An 18921-nucleotide genomic window follows, 5' to 3' on the forward strand; every position below is an offset into this window, starting at 1 on the left:
TTTACTCCAGGTTCGTATAAATATTATTTACACCTTGACACGTTAATGCGATGTGTAATATAATTTTGGATTATTTAAAATTTTATACGTAGCATAAGCCATTGATTAGCCTACTATGGTTGCGTGATGGTTGTAGGTTCGGTCCCCAGTCGGGGGAATTTTAATTTTCGTTGCCTCGCTTTCGTAAATTTAATGGCGGCGTTGAGTTCTGCCACTCAACACATCGTGTCTTCAAATTTGGGTAGTGTTTGAGGAAAGAAGTATCTTAACACAAGTTTTTCTCTGTCAACCCTGCTATTTGCGGAATAGAGCACGAAGCACATTTTTTGTTATTTGAAAAAAGGTCTTACCATCCAATTAAAAAGCTTAATATAAACTTAAACTTATTAAATCCACATACACTTACTAACGAAAAATATATTCATCAAAATAACATACATTTATACAAATGCAATACAGGAAATACTCGCAAATTGTAGTGACAATTTTAATACGGGAGACTGACGCAGTGCTTTAACACGTTCCCGTTATACCTACCTACAAATGTATCTACGATCTACGTATCTCGCATATGAAAATAGTGAGAAAAGAAAACTTTGACTGCAAAGGCGACGAATGTGAGTTCGATCCCTACTCGAAGTGTAAATAGAAAAATCTGACTGTACACTCGAGAATTATGGGTTCGAATTCTACTTGAGGGAAAAAATGAAATATAAACGATATTTAATTTTTTGTACATATTCACGCTCTGATAGACAATGTTCGGCGTTGAGTCCCGCCACACAACAGACAAAGACTTGAAAATTGGATTGTCCTACCACTTGATTCCCGCCAACCCTGCCAAAATGAAATGAAAACAAATTACAATTTCATATCAATAATATCAAAACTAAAGTTTATTTAGTGAAATGTATTGACAAAACTAACGATATGTATACCTTTTGTACAGTAGTCAATAGATTGTTACTCTAATTAATAACATGTATTAAATTTGTTATACATCACTATACGGGGTAGGAATAATGAACCGCACTGTTTACTGTTGCTATTTCACGCTGAATTGCTATTTCGTGTTATGTTAGCGGTAACATCTTGAGGTCATGAGGTTTAATAATTTAATCTAGAAATAAGATGTCTGCTATGGTTTTGACTTTAAAATTTTAAAATTAAAAACACTAAGTACTATACAGATATTTTAATATACGTCAATAACTACAACTAAAAATTAAATAAAAACTTTAAAAACATAAACAACTTTTTTTTACACAGCGCTTCTTTATTATCTGTAATTTATAAGAAAAAAAAAACACTTTTCTTATCTTATACATTTACTTTAAATAGTCAACATTTTATCTATTTTATTAACTTAAACTATTTCATTCCAAGGGTCTGACCCAATCAAAAAGATAGCTGTAAAATGTCGTATCTACATTGAATATATGAATTTAAATTTAATTCATTAAAGGAACGGGTCATTCGATACCGAAGATTTATAGGCAGCAGCATCTCGGACTAGATATCGTTAATTAAAACTATCAGAGAGATTTATAAACACCTGATGCGATGTATGTAATTGCATTTTACTCTTAGAAAAATGTCGTGACCGTTGTGTGGTTGTGGATTTGTTTCCCAGTCGAGAGAATAAAATATTTAATGTTTTCATTTTCTTTGATCTAGTAACCAGACAATGCACGGCGTTGAGTTTCAGAGCTCAATTTAATCGAAGTGTCATAACTCTAGGTCCCTACGTTCCCATAATTTCTGCATAAAATGCTATGGGGGGAAGCTAAAAATGTTTTTATCTACAATCACTTCCTGTAAAATAAAATGTTGACATCCTCCACTCAGCACGCAATGAATTGAGCTGAACATGAGGAACGGACACTCCGTTCACATTTAAACTAGAAATATAACACTATTTTCTATACATTTATAGGCAATATAAAATTTTTGTTACCAATACAAAACAATCTTATTCGTTCGATCCGTTTCTAAAAACGTAGGAAATGACGAAAAAGGCTAAAGAAAAAAGAACTACACTTTGAGACATGAATATTCACAGGGAATCACATTGTCGTAAAATAATTTACTGCCAGTTGATGTTTAAAAAAGTGGTTTAAAGTGTGCCCCTTAAAGTTGCTATATGAACGACGGTGTTTTTGCCGAGACCGATACAGTGGTTGATTCTTTTTTACTCGCGAGTGCGACGCCCTAACGACTTCCTCGCAAACGCGCATCGAAATGCAACGATTCCGAAACATGTGCAAATAACCCTCCGCCGTGTCGCTTACTCGCACCCTCGCTTTGTGCGGAGGGTTCCAACAAAACATCCCGATTGTTCTAATACTAAAGAAAATACTGCTGGCCGTGTGAAAAATGAATATTTTTTTCCAGTTCAACGTTAGCGCACAGAATTTTGACGCCGCAAAACATTGGCTGTTCAAAATTTTATAGCGGACTTCCGGACTGCAAAATGCGGCCAAATTTTTAAAATTTGGAACCAATTTCTAAAGTTACGTTGGTAAACTCGTTTAAAATGGTAGTACGCCTGCTGGACAGCTTTCCATGAAAAATTACCGGGTGAATGGGGACGGCTAACCGCTGCCTTTAGTTCGGTTTGGGCGCGGGCGAAGTCACAGCACGACCTGGTCATTTCCTCAGACCGCCGTTCAATTTACCGGAACGCATCTGCTGGCTAAATAGCTTGGCTTGTGCTACTGGCATCGAACGAGTGATTCCTAATAAACGACTGGTCGACCGACCGGGTCGTTTCCGCTTATTTTTAAGTGAAAGAGTAAAACAATTCAGAAAGGCATTTAGTTTGATCAAAGGGTACTAATTGTCCAGAGTGGGTACTCCACTAGAAGTGGTTTTATTGTGCACGGGGAAAATGGGAAGGCGAGCAATTTGGCGGTCTGACCGCAAGAGCGCATGTTTATTAGAGACATGGACCTCTCAGCCCCCGATTTGCATAACGGTCTCTGTCGTAATTAGAAACCATCTCGGACGTCCCTCCTTTGTTCCGTCAAGTCTGCAGGGTGAAGGCGATCGCCTTGTATTTATCCGCTCGAGGATAAGCTGCATAATCCGTATTAGAGGACTTCTTGACGCATTTCCATTCCTCGTAGTGCAATGTCAAAGTGTATTGCAGTTACATTGATTATGTTCTTTTATTATATAGAGTGTAGTAACTCTTTTGAAGAAATGTGAACGTTTAATTATAATTTAATTACAATTTATGTTTAATCGAGTACAATACCTTATTCTTTATAAAAATAATCAGAAAAAAATAAATCAGCTTCACGCTGTATCCCGCACACAGCAGGGTAGACACTTCTGTTCCTTCGAACCTAGCGATAAGACACTCCGTTCCCCACCCATAAAAATAATCTCCTCAATAATATATGAATCTCTAAAATAGTTTATAAAAATGGAAACATAAAGAGGCCACAATCTAAAAAACTTTGGCCGTGCTGGTGTTGCAAAGATATCAGCTCAGAAATAACTCTTAGTATATCAGAGCAAGTCGCTACACCGTATCTCATTACAGGAGGCGTGTTTACGAGGCGGTTGTTACGCGGATAATAGCGCTAAACCGATACCCTTATTTACTGCAAATTGCGTTCCTGCTGGATGTGGAACAGCCCGAAATATCTGTTTACTCTTGATGACTTCCATTTTGCTGATGGCGGCCGAAAAACTGGACGGAAATTCTTAATTTAATTTGTATCGTTTATTCGTTTCGATTTGCAGATTTCCATTCGACAAAGGATGTAATTTTTCAATAAATATGTTAAGGGTATAAAGTTTTATATTGCTGTTGCCTTTTTGTTATTTCGATCGTTAAAATAAAATACGTTTAGGTTATACTGCATTCAAATTTTGTAAATTCAATAGAATTTATTAAACTGCTTTTCAGTTTTGTTTGGTTTGACACACTAATCTCAGAAACTACTGATTGGAATTGAAAAATCTTTTCGTTAGTTAGGTATGATAGCTGATATATCTCTTTATTCGTATCGATATAACCCACTGTACTTGCGGTCAGGTCACTTGGGCAGTCTCGGACACTCTTAGAAAGTGTGTCATGTGTCTATGTGTCATACACAACTCTTAGTTCCTTTTAACCACACGGGCAAAGCCGCAGGTAAACTTCACTGTTCACACATAGTTAATAGAAGTAATAAGAATACTTCACACACCTCCTTGATATCCCTGAAGTGACTCGACGTGAGTAAATAACAAAGACTCTAAAATAGTCTACCTCGTCAAAATTTATTACTCGAGTCCGTCGTGGCCTTTGGGGGTTCGATTCTCAAGATCTTCGACTTCCCAATCGTGGGAATAGATAAGTAAATATTTTCATTTGCTGGCTCTAACAAAGCGGCGGTAAGTTCTGGCCATTTTTTTTGTATCATTTTTAAAAAATCAAAAAAGTTTTAACGAAATTAAGGTTTAATAATGTTGCCATAAGAATGAAATTCTTATTTATAAAACCATTTTGAATAAGAATAAGCTGCATCTAGGTTATTGTGGATATTTTCAAGAAATTTTCATTTATAGTAGAAATAAGCAATTACTGATATTGTTTCTCTTTTGTTCGCAGGATACAATAAGGAGTTCACGGAAGCATTGCAGCACGAGTTTCAGAATAACTACGGTTAGTAAAAACATTCCAATAGCAGCCCATTAAAATGACGAATACTAACCCAGTTAATTAGCTGTGGTGACTTTCGTTCCTTTAATTAAATTAAAATCAAAACTCGACATCATAAAAATGCTTTCCTTTGCCGAAATAAAAATTTTATTTTCTCGTTTTTTATTTCCTTTGAAATATTCTCGGTGTTTATCAATACAATTATTTTGTACGTACGTAATTTTGGTTAATTATATTTCACGTATTTTTTTCTATTATTGTGTCACTTTGAATCTGTATTGCCAATGCAACAATACAAAAAAAAACCCACCATATATTGGAGTCGATCGCTCGAAGCGGTCATTCGCTCTTTTATCACTCTTTGTCCTAATTGCTCCTCTATGTGGGTTCCTCTAACGAACTTTACAAATGACTACTGTTTTTTGAGCCATCTCTTTATACTCAAATTGTGTGACATATTGGCTGTTTTTTATACAAGTACTAGCGGCCCGCTCGCGGTTTCACCCGCGTGAACTATGTTATTATTAATTTCTGTCTCCATAACTACGTCCTAGTGACGTCTATGCAAAATTTCAGACTCCTGGCATTTGTAGTAACGAAGTTTCATACAAACTTTCAACCCCAAAAACAATCCTTTAGAAGTCGAATATTGCAAATTCCCGTCTTAGCGAGCACCTACGTCCTATAAGTAACTCCTATGCAAAATTTGAGATTCCTAGCACATGTAGTTTCTGAGATTTCGTGATGAGTGAGTGACCTTTAGATTTTATATATATAGATTAATAGTTAGGCCGTCGTACCGCAGTGGTACAAGCGTATGATTGAAAACGCGTTGTGGGTTCGATTGCTCCTCAGGGAAATGAATTATTATTTATTAATATTTTCATTTCTTCGCTGTGGTAACAAAACAGAACGCGGCGATGAGTTTTACCATTCAACATGGAATGCCTCGAAAATTCGGCGAAAAGTGGAAAGGAGTGTCTTAACTCTAGGTTATCTCTGCCTGCTGCTACATGCGGGATACAGCGAGGTGCTGAAAAGCATTAGTAATATTTGAAATCGAAATACACCTCTATGTACAAAAATATACGTAAAAAGTATCTCACAAAATAATATTATCAAGTAAACCCTATTTACACCACTCTCGAGCCTACCTACTCCGAAACCAGAATACGACCGCGTAACATAAAGACAAAATTACTGCTATAACATTTTCGTCGACTGTTACCAATTACAAGTAACTACGAGAAAACTAATTGGCTAGCGTTCCGCGCAGAGAGGAATGGTTAGAGCGAAAAAAAAATAAAAATGAAGGGCCGCCGTCAGAGGCAGACGGAATATTGAAATCGCCGAGAAACAACTCATTACTCATAATTAGCTCGCGTTAACTTAATTTGCCCGAGGTGATGTAGCTGTGCGGCTTGTAATTTCGCGTTTTTTGTTTCAACTTTCACGCTTTTTCCCGCACACAGTAGGGTAAGCAAAGGGGACCAAATTTCAAGACTCTGCTTCCCAATTTCTGGAGGTATTGTGTGTTGAGTAACGACTGGCGGAACTCAACGCCGCGCTTAGCCTCGACATCAGAGCGAAGTAATGAAAATATTAAATATTTTATTTTCTCGAATGGAAATCGAATCCACAACCAGTTTCGCTTACAGTCATACGCTTATGCCACTGGGCCAACACTGGCCTCAATTTCGCTTAATTACGCCAATGAATTATTGGTGCCCACAAGTAGTTCTCTCCGAGCGCTGCACAGACATCGAGCTGTGGGTAATAAGTTCCGATATTTTATGCATGGCTGGAGCAATGAATGGAGTTCTTTAACGATCAATACGGTTGGCAGTTAATTTATTTTTTCATTGCCCACCATAATTTTCAGCTGTGATTTCTAGAAATTACCGTTGGGAATATATCTCTCTGTCTGTATTTATTTTTTGAGGTATATTTTATATTGAACGTATATATAAATTATATTGAGGAATTAAGCTGCGCTCCCCAGTGTAAATACACTACGCCTCATTTACCGAAGGCAGTCAAAACAAACATAAGATGACGTGATAAATTTGCGGCGGGACGCCCGAACACGCCCGCAAAACTTCGATCCGAGTTGATCAGCCTGGAACATAACGAAGCGTTAATGGCTACGTAATGTGACAGCTAATTTCCTGGAAGAAACGCCCCACCTTGGTTTTTATTGTCTCTATCAAAAGTCTCGTCACGATCCTCACCCGGACCCCCTTCACCCACTCTCCACAAGGAGGCACTCATCAAGCCGAAAACTTGCGAATTAAAACGTGCTTAGATTTCTAGTGTAAAAGTTGTGCCATGAGATTACGGCTAGTGACTTTTAAAAATAGTGAGATGATATTCCAAGATCTATTTTTATTCATAGAGCTTTTTTATAAGATATTAAATAAAACAACAGTAATAAATTTTTAAAGACCGTTTATCGAAAATCTTTTAATGTCAATATGAACAATTGAGGCTACATAGAGAGCTATCAGACTCACAATCCCACCAAGTGATTTCAGACCCTCTTGTCCACTCAGCAGAGCCGGGAACACTGGTGAAGTTCACTCGGCGTCTGCCGTCTAAACAGAATCTATCAGAACTAATTGGCTTTGGACCGGCTACACCGCAGTTGCGCTCCACAAGATTAGAAGTAGCTACAGTCAAGAACACTACAAGTTTCAAAGATCACATCGCCGGTTTGAATTCCATTACTATAGATAGATCTTTACTGATAATTGTACACGGTCGAAATGTACTTTAGTTTACTGAAATATATTTCTGAACTGCAGTATAGCATCATTATTCTCCATTTTACGTAAAATGACTGGTAAACGGTGTTACATCCGCGCAGATGAAAGAGTAATTGTGATAAATCATTTTTCATTTTAGCCGAACAAAATGTTTCGTGTCGCTTATAAGCTATTGGCGTTCGTTAATTTGACGTATAAGTAAATTTGGAATCGTCCATCAATAACGGTTAGAATGTTAAAACAGTCATTTTTCATCTGAAACGCAATATTTCAAAGTAGAATTGTACAAGAACGCACAGTCAGGGGTCGCTTCCAAAACAAAAAAGCAACGCACCACCGAGGATCTGGCAAACATTCGAGTCGACTACGAATTTCAGCCCACTCATACATTTATTGCGGGTTTTATCCGTCGACAGGGACCTACACGCATAACCGACATAGCAATGGTTACGTGAATGAAAATTTGCTCCTCTAATACCATTCTCCCAATGAAACTGTAGATCAACTTCCAAGCCATTTATTCGCAAATCGAGTTATTGCACCTCTCGTAGATCGCTTTACACAGGTCATTTGTGGGAATCCAAATATCTAAATGTTAGATAAAAAGATTTATGACTCACTTAGAATTTTGCTCACGTCTCCGCGTTTCAGGGGACTTATGCAATTGAGATACTCCATCATATCGACTGTCACTCTTCATTTTGCAGCAGCCTTTTAAAATTATGTTCGATAACTGTGAAAAATATAATTCGTATATTCTTAAGCTTATCAAATCGTTTATACCCATTTTTACTATCATAATTTACAGCTTTAAGCCTTATTGGTTTTGTCAGATTCATTAAGCACTTGCAGTTAGTGGGTCGTCCGTGTTTTTAAATTACACATATGTACGTAGCTGCGGAGTTTTAATATTCAGCATTCCCGGATCCTGTGTGGAGAACAGGACAGTCAGATTGTCATGTTTATCACGGCGGCGCGGCGTCGCTTTGCAAACGTTGTTTAATAAAACTTCAAGTTCCTCTTGTGTTTGCGCGACGCAGTGTAATTTATTTTGTATTTAAACTCTTGTCCCATTAGAGCGTTTGTTTTCATAAAAGCAAATCGAGTTATACTCGTACATGTATGTAAGACCGCACTGTACTGTTAACCATTTATTTCCTTGCGTATAGTGTCAGTTGTAGTGTTGTTCACAGTACGTGTTGCCAACAACCGAAAGGCTATAATGGTTTGTAAATATTTGTTTGTGATATATTTAATATAGTTTTCATATAATGCAAATTAAATAGTGTGTACTATGAATAATAGGAATATGGCTGCTTTGAACGTGTTAGGCGGGATAGCAATTCAATTTAAAATAATCATCCACGTCAGAGTTCTGGATGCGTTAAATTTTCGCATTATCTTTTTTGTGTTTCGTGTCTGGCGTGCTACGGCTACAATAACGTAGCTGAATCAGAAACAGATGAACTGAGTGTCTATGAACGGAGTGTCTTGACACTAGGCTCTTTCCTTTGCTATTTTAAAAGGATATTGCAGTTTTTATTTTTTAATTAATTATTACAATATACCTAGGTATTATTTATAATTTCTAAGCCATCAAAGGAAACTACTATATTAAGTAAAGGTCTACATTCAGATATTCTTCAGGAAATAATAAATATATTTGAAAATTAATCATATTTCACAATGCCTTATTGTTATTATAAACTAAATGATGTATAAAATATTCTGAATTTCGCACAATACAATGGCATTTCTCACATAATGTTCAAAATTTATATGAGCAACTAGCTAACTAACCTGTTCTAATTTACGGATGACGTGACATCATTATCGAAATTTGTTATTATTAAAATTAAATACTATTTTCAGTTTTATAGTCACTCATGTTTGCGTTTTTCCGGAATAGACAAAGAAAACCTACTATTGAGACACTCTATTATCTGTTTCCCAATCTCCTCTTATCTTGGAAACTGTTTGAGGTATTTTTTTCGGAAATACACCCGCAAATCTATGTTGTTTTCACAATACCTCCAAAGAATCGAACCAACAACCCTCAAATCTATTCCACAATAGCTATAAACCATTCCACACCGAATACAATTCTATTATATCGTTACCTATACACGTATATCGTGCACGGCGCTTATTAAATCCGTTCTTGTACGCACGCTATCCTTACGTGACGTACTAATTGCGGGCGGGCCTCGAAATAATAATATTGGACTTATTATAACGAGTGGGAATTAATTTCGCTGAGTACTTAATTAAAAACCACCGGTGGTAGAAGTGGCTAATCATTTTTAACCGACTTCAAAGAGGAGGTTATCGATTTGGCTGTTTGTTTGTTTTTTTTTTTAGTCTTGGCCGATGCTAGCTCCGAATATAGAGAATTTTGAATAGTGATCATTGCTAAATATAAACAAAAATTGTTAAAAAAATATTTTACACTTTTGAGGATTGTAAGAGATTTTTTTTTTTAATTACTAAAATTATGAAATTAAGTGAACAGTAACTCCTAAATAAGCTAAGCACGATAAAATTTTGTTCATTCAACATTTTATAATGCCGGATCTTATAACAACCATTTTTATCAAAAAAAAACACCTTTTCTGGCTTTTTTAATATATTCAATTAGCTATAAATTGCTTTGACGTGTTATCCAAGAAGGCGCGAGCTTAAATCCCGCTGTGTCCGGATTTTTTATAGGCATAATTTTTTAATTTATTTTTCTGTCTCAGAGACATTAACCGTATGAAATATTGTTCACGCATCATTTAAAATACGCAGAATAAAATAAATTTATTTATTTATTATACTCGTATATATAGCACTTTGGGTGCCATATTTTATAAATAAAATTAATTATATCTGATATACATATACCAGATATCACGCAATGTATCAAAAATTGGGAGAAAAAGTGAGAACAGAGTGTCTTAACGCTAATCTACCTCTATCGCTAAGCTACCTCTACCGCAAATAGCAAGGGAACGTGAAGCTAAAAAATAAATATTTAAAACAAAATTTTCATACTTAAAAACATTAGGTACTATTTAAGTAACATATTATTCAAATATTCACGCGAAAAGCGACATACATATATACATATACCTACAACAAAAACGCGTTCCCGTCTCCAGCACTCGCGCAGTGTGCGTCGAGCGTGAAGAAAATGGATGCTTAGTGACTACAAGTATACTTCTATACGAAAATACAGTTTATTTGCAACAAACATTTGTTATATAGCGCTAAGTTTGGTCTGTCGTTTGAAATTTTCGAAATTTAACGTCCACGTTGCAGGGAAATTCAAGAATTCCAGCATAACATATGGGTTACATTAAAGTTTAAGAGCTAAAATCCTAGCTGTGGTATATACGGTTCTCTCATATGAAATTTTGACACTGTATTTTTAGGATTTGAATACTGAAAATGGTTTTTGAGTGGGCAGTTTATTTTTATGGTGGTACATTTTGTATAATATAAAATTATTTTAGTTCTTGTTTTAGAGAAAATCTTTATAAAGTTGTAAATTTAATGTTACTTTTATTATATTCCAAAATAATTAAACCTTAAACAAAATTACAATAATTAAATTACTTAGTATCTGTCTTATGTATGTTATTTCGTTAACTATTTAATATTAATAATAATACCCGAGTTAATATAAATCGCAGTAATAATTATCTCGAATTCAGGCGGAAAGTGGAGAAAAAATTAAAAACGCTTCAACAATTTATTAACTAAACAATTATTTCTTTACTAATCTGAATTATATCGATACATTGAAAAGTTAAGTTTTAGCCAATTCAATAAAGACATTATAATATAGCAATTTTTTTAAGACAAAATACTTTATATTTATCGAATAATAGGTTTTCTCATTCTATGAGAATCATAGGTACAGACAGCGATCAGTTACAATTTTATTATAAGTATCTATAGAGTTGATTTATAATCCATATTTATATATTTACCCTTTAGTTATCCTTGTTTGGCTTTAGCGTGACGCCTCTAGTAGGAAAAAGCTATTTTTTTAATGTGCTACGATCTGGCACGCTCACGCGAAGGGTGTTTCCATCAAATTGTTTTTTTAATGACCACGATCTTATCATATTTGTTTTTTATCATATAATTATAGAACTGTGGAATGGTATAACGCTTGTGGCATAATAACAGTAATTTACCAATACTCGAAATGAAGTAACATATAAATGGGCTTAAGTGTTTTATAATGATTTCCGAAAGTATAGCGGGATCAGTTGTTTAAATGCACGTTTGTATTTAATAATAAAAGAGGGATGTTACCTTTTATCTGACAAGATGTTTTTAAATATAAGCATATACAGATGATTTCTTATCCAAAATATGACATAAAATAAAAAAAATCCCCTAAGAAGTATCGAACCCACACCTATCGTGGACTACGCCACTATTGCATCACAAATTATTTCGAAATCCCATCATTCCAATTTCTCTAAACCAAAATTGATTCTCACGTCTCTATAAAGGCTTTATCTGAGACATAAAATAGCTATAAATCAAAGTAATGACCCCGTCGTCTAACCCCGCGCGGTGTACTGACATTTCCACACTTTTCTATATTTTATCGAGGGCTATAATGAACGCCGCTCGTGCCTTGACTCTCGAGTTCTTGACACATCAATGCTTTCTTAATTCCACCTTTCGACTTTATTTTATTAAATGGCTGTTTATGTGTTTCGAACGGTGTTGTGAAGATAAATTTTATTTTTGTATGACAAGTAATTATCTAACGTTGTATATTATATTAAAATCTAGTGGTGTCAAGGTTTGTATTTTTGTATAAATAATTAAATATTATTTTTTAGCTTTACGCTGTATCTCGCATGTAGCAGGTTAGAACCTGGAAACCTAGTGGGAATCGTCATCATCATCGTTCATTTTTTCGATCTGAAAAAACAAAAGGTAATCGAACACCGAACTCGGGTGTAAATCGGAAGACATAATATACTAATACTACAGGCTGGAAAAAGCGTGACATCTACGCAAATTTTTGAAAAAAAAAACACCGTATTACTCCATACTTTGAAACCCAAAACAACAAATAAAAAATACATTTCCTGTACATAATAACTAAGCAATAATATAAAATGGACTTTCCAATCTTTGTTTGCGTGAGCGAAACAAATTAATATTACGTGTATCCCAATACATCAGTGGGGCGATTAGGGCCGGGTGTGGCAGCAATTATAGACGCGTTCTGTATGATTTACACCAAAGCTTACACTACTATAGTATAATTATACATATTTTTTTTCTTTGTACTTTTATCGGTTTTTGTTTCCATTAGAAGCAATAATCTAATTATATTAAATTTAATTTTCTTTTACGGTGTAAGTATTTCGCATATTGTAGGGTAGGCAGAGCGAGTTTGGTGTTTTTTTTTTTTTTTTTATTGGTGTTTTTATTTTTATTTTTTTATTGTTTTTATTTTTTTTTTTTATTATTTATTAAGACACTCAGTTCCTAATGTTTCGTACATTTCGTATTGAGTGGCGGAACTCATCGCTGCTATTAATTTTGTTTCAACAACTGAGAGGAGAAATAAAAAAACAAACTCTGCAGTCAAACGACTTCAAGCAGACGACTTAACTAGATTTTCATCAAATTATTTTGACTCACGCTAAAGTATTAACTAAAAATAAACAAGGAGCTAACTAAAACTGTAACGCGAAATTTTCACAGAACCTAACAATCTTAGATATTAAACTTTAAAGTTTCAAATTTAAATCTCAACAAGATTAAAGCTTAAATTTAATAAGTCCAAAAGAAATTTAACTAACTCCCAACGTTTAATACTAAAACATTCATAATTAGCGATGGCAAGAGTCGGACGGCGGCAATTTGTAGGCGTCTCGTCGCATTCGCAAACATTTTCTCTCCGAAGTCCTCGAGCGTTTTGTGTAGCAAAGCGAATGCAAACTGATGTTCGTTGAAGAACAAACGCCCGTTGTCTGCCTCTTCATTGTGTCTATATATTCTTTGAATAGACTATGTGTACACGTGGATTTTACCTACAAAGATTTTGATTTTTCAATTTTGTACTATAAAACTTCTTATTTGTTTTTTTTTAAATTTCACACATGTGTCCCGCATGTATCAGGATGCGAGAACCTAGTGATAAGACACTACGGTCCCCATCTTCCTCTGAATTTTCGAGACACTGTGTGTTGAGTGACGAACCCAACGCGCTTTTCTTCATGATCATCAATCAAATCAAAGGGAATCAAATCTATAACCGTCTCGTTTATAGTCACACGCTTATGTCACTGCGCTATGGCCTTTATAAAATATATAGAAGATTCTATAAAATATATGTAAATCGAATCTGCTATATCTGGCCAATTAAGAATGTCCAGTTATTGCCAAGATAAAAAATAAAATAATATTTCTTAAAGGATTATTACATGTCACATGTCAGCCAGTTTCATGACAACGGCTTAATTAAAAAAAATCAATATGTTGAAAATAATTGCGACGCAGCTTGACCCATATGCTTGAAAGACGGACGGATTATGTGACTTGAATAAATGGAAGAAACAAATGCATTAAAGTTTTGAAATTAGGCAGACGTGGTATTTTTAACTAGACTCATAACTTTGGAGCTTCACGCTTTCACGCAAGACAAAGAGAACCAAGTGATAAGACACGTGTTTCTATGATCTGATTGGAAAGCGCCTTAAATAAGGCCTTCTCTCTTACTGTTAAGCCAATTTTGGTAATGTGGTAGAAATATATTTTCTAAAAAAAAACCATAGTTTCCACACAAAATAATATAAAACCGTACACTAGCGTAATTATAAATAACATCACAACTTCCGGTGAACAGCACTGCACTGCACTGCACTGTTCCTACCGGAAACGTCCGATGCATTTGAACGCATTTCACCAAGTTATTTGGTGTGCGGAACTGCGACCGCGTCTGGTCCAGTCGCCTATTATTCATTTTATATTCTAAGGATATAATGGCTATTTACTTTTGTAGGTATATTATAGTTATATTCAGTGTATGGAAGCCTGAATAAGCTGCTAAAGAGATTGTAGGTTTATAGTATTTGTTTTGTCATAATATATGTATTTAGAATGTCGTCAATTTATGTAATACTAGCGGACGCGCGCAGCTTCGCTTGCGTATTTAAGGGTGAATTCTAAAAACCCATGAAACATGTGTTCAATGAAATATTTTTAAGAGTCTAAATTTAAAATTTTATAAAAATCGGTGGCGACTTAAAGATTTTTCCATACAAACTTTCAACCCCTTATTTGCACCTTTAGGGGGTGAATTCTAGAAAATCATGAAACATATGTTAAATTAAATATTTTTAAGAGTCTAAATATCAAATTTTATAAAAATCGGTGGCGATTTAAGAATTTTCCCATACAAACTTTAACCCCTTATTTGCACCCTTAGGGAGAGAATTCTAGAAAACCATGAAACATATGTTCAATTAAATACTTTTAAGAGTCTAAGTTTCAAATTTTATAAGAATCGGTGGCCATTTAAAGATTATTCCATACAAACTTTCAACCCCTTATTTGCACCCTTAGGGGGAGAATTCTAGAAAACGATGAAACACGTGTTCAATTAAATACTTTTAAAAATCTGAATATCAAATTTTATAAAAATCGGTGCAGATTTAATTTTTTTTCTATACAAACTTTGAACCCCTATTTTACCCCTTTAGGGTTAAAATTTTTCAAAATCCCTTCTTAGTGGATGTCCAAATTACGAAAATAAACATCTGTCCACATTTTACGTTTCTACGCACAGCGGTTACAGCTGTGCGTGCGTCTTACCTCAGTCAGTGAGGACAAGTCCTTTTATATACATAGATTATTTTGTACTTCTCTAAGATCTTCTTCCCTTCCTTTTTTTAACTTCACGCTGTACACATAGCAGGCAGAGGGAACCTAGTATTAAGGCACTCTGGTTCGAAGATTGAAGATCAAGAATCGAACCCATAGTTGTTGCACTTACAGTCACCAGCTTGTGCCCCCGCGTCATGAAAGCCTCATCCTAATCTGATGAAATAACATTTCTTAACTTCACTAAACCTCAAATTCCTTTTAATAACTCATTTCTTAGTAAATCCCTTTGAAATATTTTACGATAGTAGATATATAATTTAGAAGTTATTTAAGTGGAATGTCAATTAAGTTAAGTTTTTTAAAACAATACTAAAAAAAATATAATATGATAAAGGTACCATTAAAGTACTTATTTATTTTTTGACGTAAAAGGAAAGATGAATCAAAGAAAACCATTGTATCCAATTTCACTAACTGCATCCGGAAATGCATACATTCCGTAACTTGTTGTACAGACCAGTTCCGTTTCGCGTATTGTTCTACTGGCCACGACCCACGACCTACGGAACTCCACCCTATTGTGAGGCAGTTTCGACCCATAAAGATCCAAGCCTTACAAATCCATGTGTGCGTGTAATTTATGCGTTTAACCGGGAAAAGAGGAAAGAAGCTGTTTTTTAGCGTACAGTGTTTTTAGTGAAGGTATTTTCTTTGTGAATTACTTGACTATAAATTTGTTTTTCAATTATACTTTTCATGTGTTTGTTTTTTTTTTGGTTTTTATTAAATTATTGTGGACATTAGTTAAATGTAATTTAATTTTATTCTGTAGTTTTGTTTAGTTGAAAAAGATTTTTTTTTAGAAACTCAGTTTAAAATCAAATTTCTGTAGGTTATTATCAAATTCATAGGACGTAGCTTATTAGTCTATATTCTATAGCTTTTGTAAATCAGTAAATAAAATGTATGCCATAAATGTTGCTCACATTCAAAGTGCTTTTAATCTTACACATGAATTTCTGCATAGAAATGCTTACGCGAAAACTTGAGATGCATATTTCGAGATAGCAAAAGATGCGACTGTATAGGAATGGCACAAGCATCGTCTATTCGGTATATTTATTTTTTTATAAAGTAAAAACCTATGTATTAACACTAAAGTTGTGAGTGGGAGTTGTGGGTTTGAATTCCATTCGTTTGTTAACCATATTTTGGCGTTAAGTTACGCTACCAAAAAGAGTTTTTAATTTATACATAAAAATATAAAATTAGATATTATGTTTAAGTAAATGTTGATACCAAGTATCAACATTTATTATACTAAGAATTTAATCACCCAGAAAGCACCCCAAACTACTCGAATGTTAAACAATTCACATAGCGTCAGTGACACATAGCCTACGTACGGTACAGTACGACCATTCCCGCGAATCTTCCTAAATAATTCTGACACTACGCCCCCATTACCCATCCCCCGAAGTCCAGAAACTAGACGTACCCATTATGGGGACAAAACCGCTAATTTATCCCCTAAACTCCACCTTTTTATGCTAACGAGGGACCTACAACCACTATTGTGCGGAACAAATGATACATTTTACATAAAAATACCCTTTTATGAAGCTTAGGGGTGTTTTTTGAAAGGACATCATATTGTCGTTTTTTTTAACGTGGTCGGTTGTGGTCAGTGTTTGAATTATGTGATTTAATAGGAGGTTGTTAAGAGATCAAAACTTGAAAAGCTAAATTATATATTATTGTAAACCTGACTATTTTGGTAGTGAAAAGAGTTTAATGAAAATGTTTATTGTAACTACTTTAGGTAGCTTTACGGTATTTATTATTTACATCATATAGTAAAGTGCAGTAAAAGAGAAGTATTCCCATTATTAGTTTGTTCTATTTCATTTTTTTCAGCTTCACACAGCAGGATAGGCAGAGGGAACCGCTCTTTGCCTCGATATCAGAGCGAAGAAATTAAAATATAAATAAATATTATCAGTTCCTCGAGTGAGGATCGAACCCACAACCGTCGTGTTACAGTCACACTTTTGTGCCGCTGCGCCATGACGACCTTTATTTTTATGTCATGAATCTAAAATAGAAGATGATAAATAATTTGATACAATTATTTAATACCCATCAAACCTACCGATAAATTACATAATAAAATTATTTGCTCATTCAACATTTCTCGTTAAAATATTCTTACTCTAGCTTTAAACTTTTATGTTTACATAGTATTAAACCAAGTCACTTGTTAGCTATGGACGCATAGATATTTTAAACTTAACTTAACTTCACGCTTTATCCCTAGCGGGGTAGTCAGAGGGGACCTCTTTCGCCCCGTCCACTGTCATCAACCTCTTCATACATGCCCTTCGGGGGGTCCTCATGATTTTTACGACCTTCCTCCAGTATCTTTGATACTGTGTTTTCGAAGGTCAACCGAGGTCTACCCCTACCTCTCTTAACTCTCTGTCTTTATATTTTAAAATATGAAACGGATTTTCAAAGCGAAGCCTCAAACACACTAGTATTAACAATACATTATTTTAAAATGATAATCAACAAATACAATAACAACAAAAAAATAGTAAAAAAAACCACTATCATAACAACAATCTAATTGCCGACAAACGGCCTAACTAAAATAATAAATTACCCTCACATATCAAGTAATCTAGCAGACATGGCGAGGGAAGGGAAGGGGAGGGGAGGGAAGACGTTGACTTTTCAATTAAGCTGGATCCGATACCGACAAGTTCGATTAATCAATCGCAACGTTTCCGAATCGATGGTGATGGGGGGTTCGGGAGTGTGGCGTGTGCACGCCAATTATCAAATAATGCTCTTTGATGTAAACATGTTTGTATTTGTTCTTATGATATCGTATGTATGTATTGTGTAGGTTAGATATATAGTGAGTAAACTTTTAATTTTTTATATGAAATCTTTAGAGATTTTAGTTTGTTTTGAAGAATTTTATTTTTTAAGGCAGATTAAAAAAGAAGAATATATAAATATGCTTTTACGAGCTAGAGGTGATCGTAGCACAATGGAACAGCCTCTGACTATAATGCGGTGCGAAGGATGAAGTGCTTTCACACTAGGTAATTTATCTCTCTATCTATCCTTATAAATAGAGGACCTAGTGTGCCTTTAGCGTGTGAGTTATAAGATTTGGGAAGTGCTTGATTTTGACGCAATCGCTTCCGCCTGATAAGCAACTCAAATTTGAATAACACAAACAAATACACGTCAATATGCAAACCTATTTTAATAACAATTTCATGTAATAAATGTTTCGTTCGCAATACAGTATTACAATGCCCGTCACCATCAATACCAAGTTTACAAACATATTTTATGAAGAAAAAAAAAAAAAAATTTTCTATTTCTTTTTCCCGTTCTATTTCTCTCCGTTTAAGACTCTAATCAACAAAGTAGTTCAGTATCAACCTGTAGTGCGTCAGTATTTGCGGTGGTCGGATTGTCGGTCGCATTCGCCCGTTGCGTTCGCTGCTGTGGCTACCGATGATTAGCAAAGGCTGGCCCGTTGCGCTTGCGGTGTACATTGTAAATGTTTTATATTAGAACATTTGATACTAATTGTTAGAGATTTCTATACATATAATACGTTATGTA

The 18921-nt window shown here is 34.7% G+C and overlaps 1 protein-coding gene across 3 annotated transcripts in view; it reads left to right on the forward strand.

Annotated features, from left to right (window-relative positions):
• Positions 1-18921, forward strand: part of LOC146541147 (uncharacterized) — a 261208-nt gene that overhangs the window by 181858 nt on the left and 60429 nt on the right. For 2 of the 3 annotated variants that reach the window (XM_085207431.1, XM_085207598.1), the window contains one exon: positions 4607-4660. In XM_085207431.1, coding sequence (XP_085063557.1) covers positions 4607-4660 — 54 coding nt within the window. Of the gene's footprint in view, positions 1-4606; positions 4661-8584; positions 8648-18921 lie in introns of those variants that run through there. The other variant, XM_085207517.1, reaches the window with a different exon arrangement.

The sequence above is a fragment of the Heliconius melpomene genome, chromosome 1 (assembly GCF_056956725.1).
Source record: "Heliconius melpomene rosina isolate 202511_hmr_F chromosome 1, ASM5695672v1, whole genome shotgun sequence".
Lineage (NCBI taxonomy): Eukaryota > Metazoa > Arthropoda > Insecta > Lepidoptera > Nymphalidae > Heliconius > Heliconius melpomene.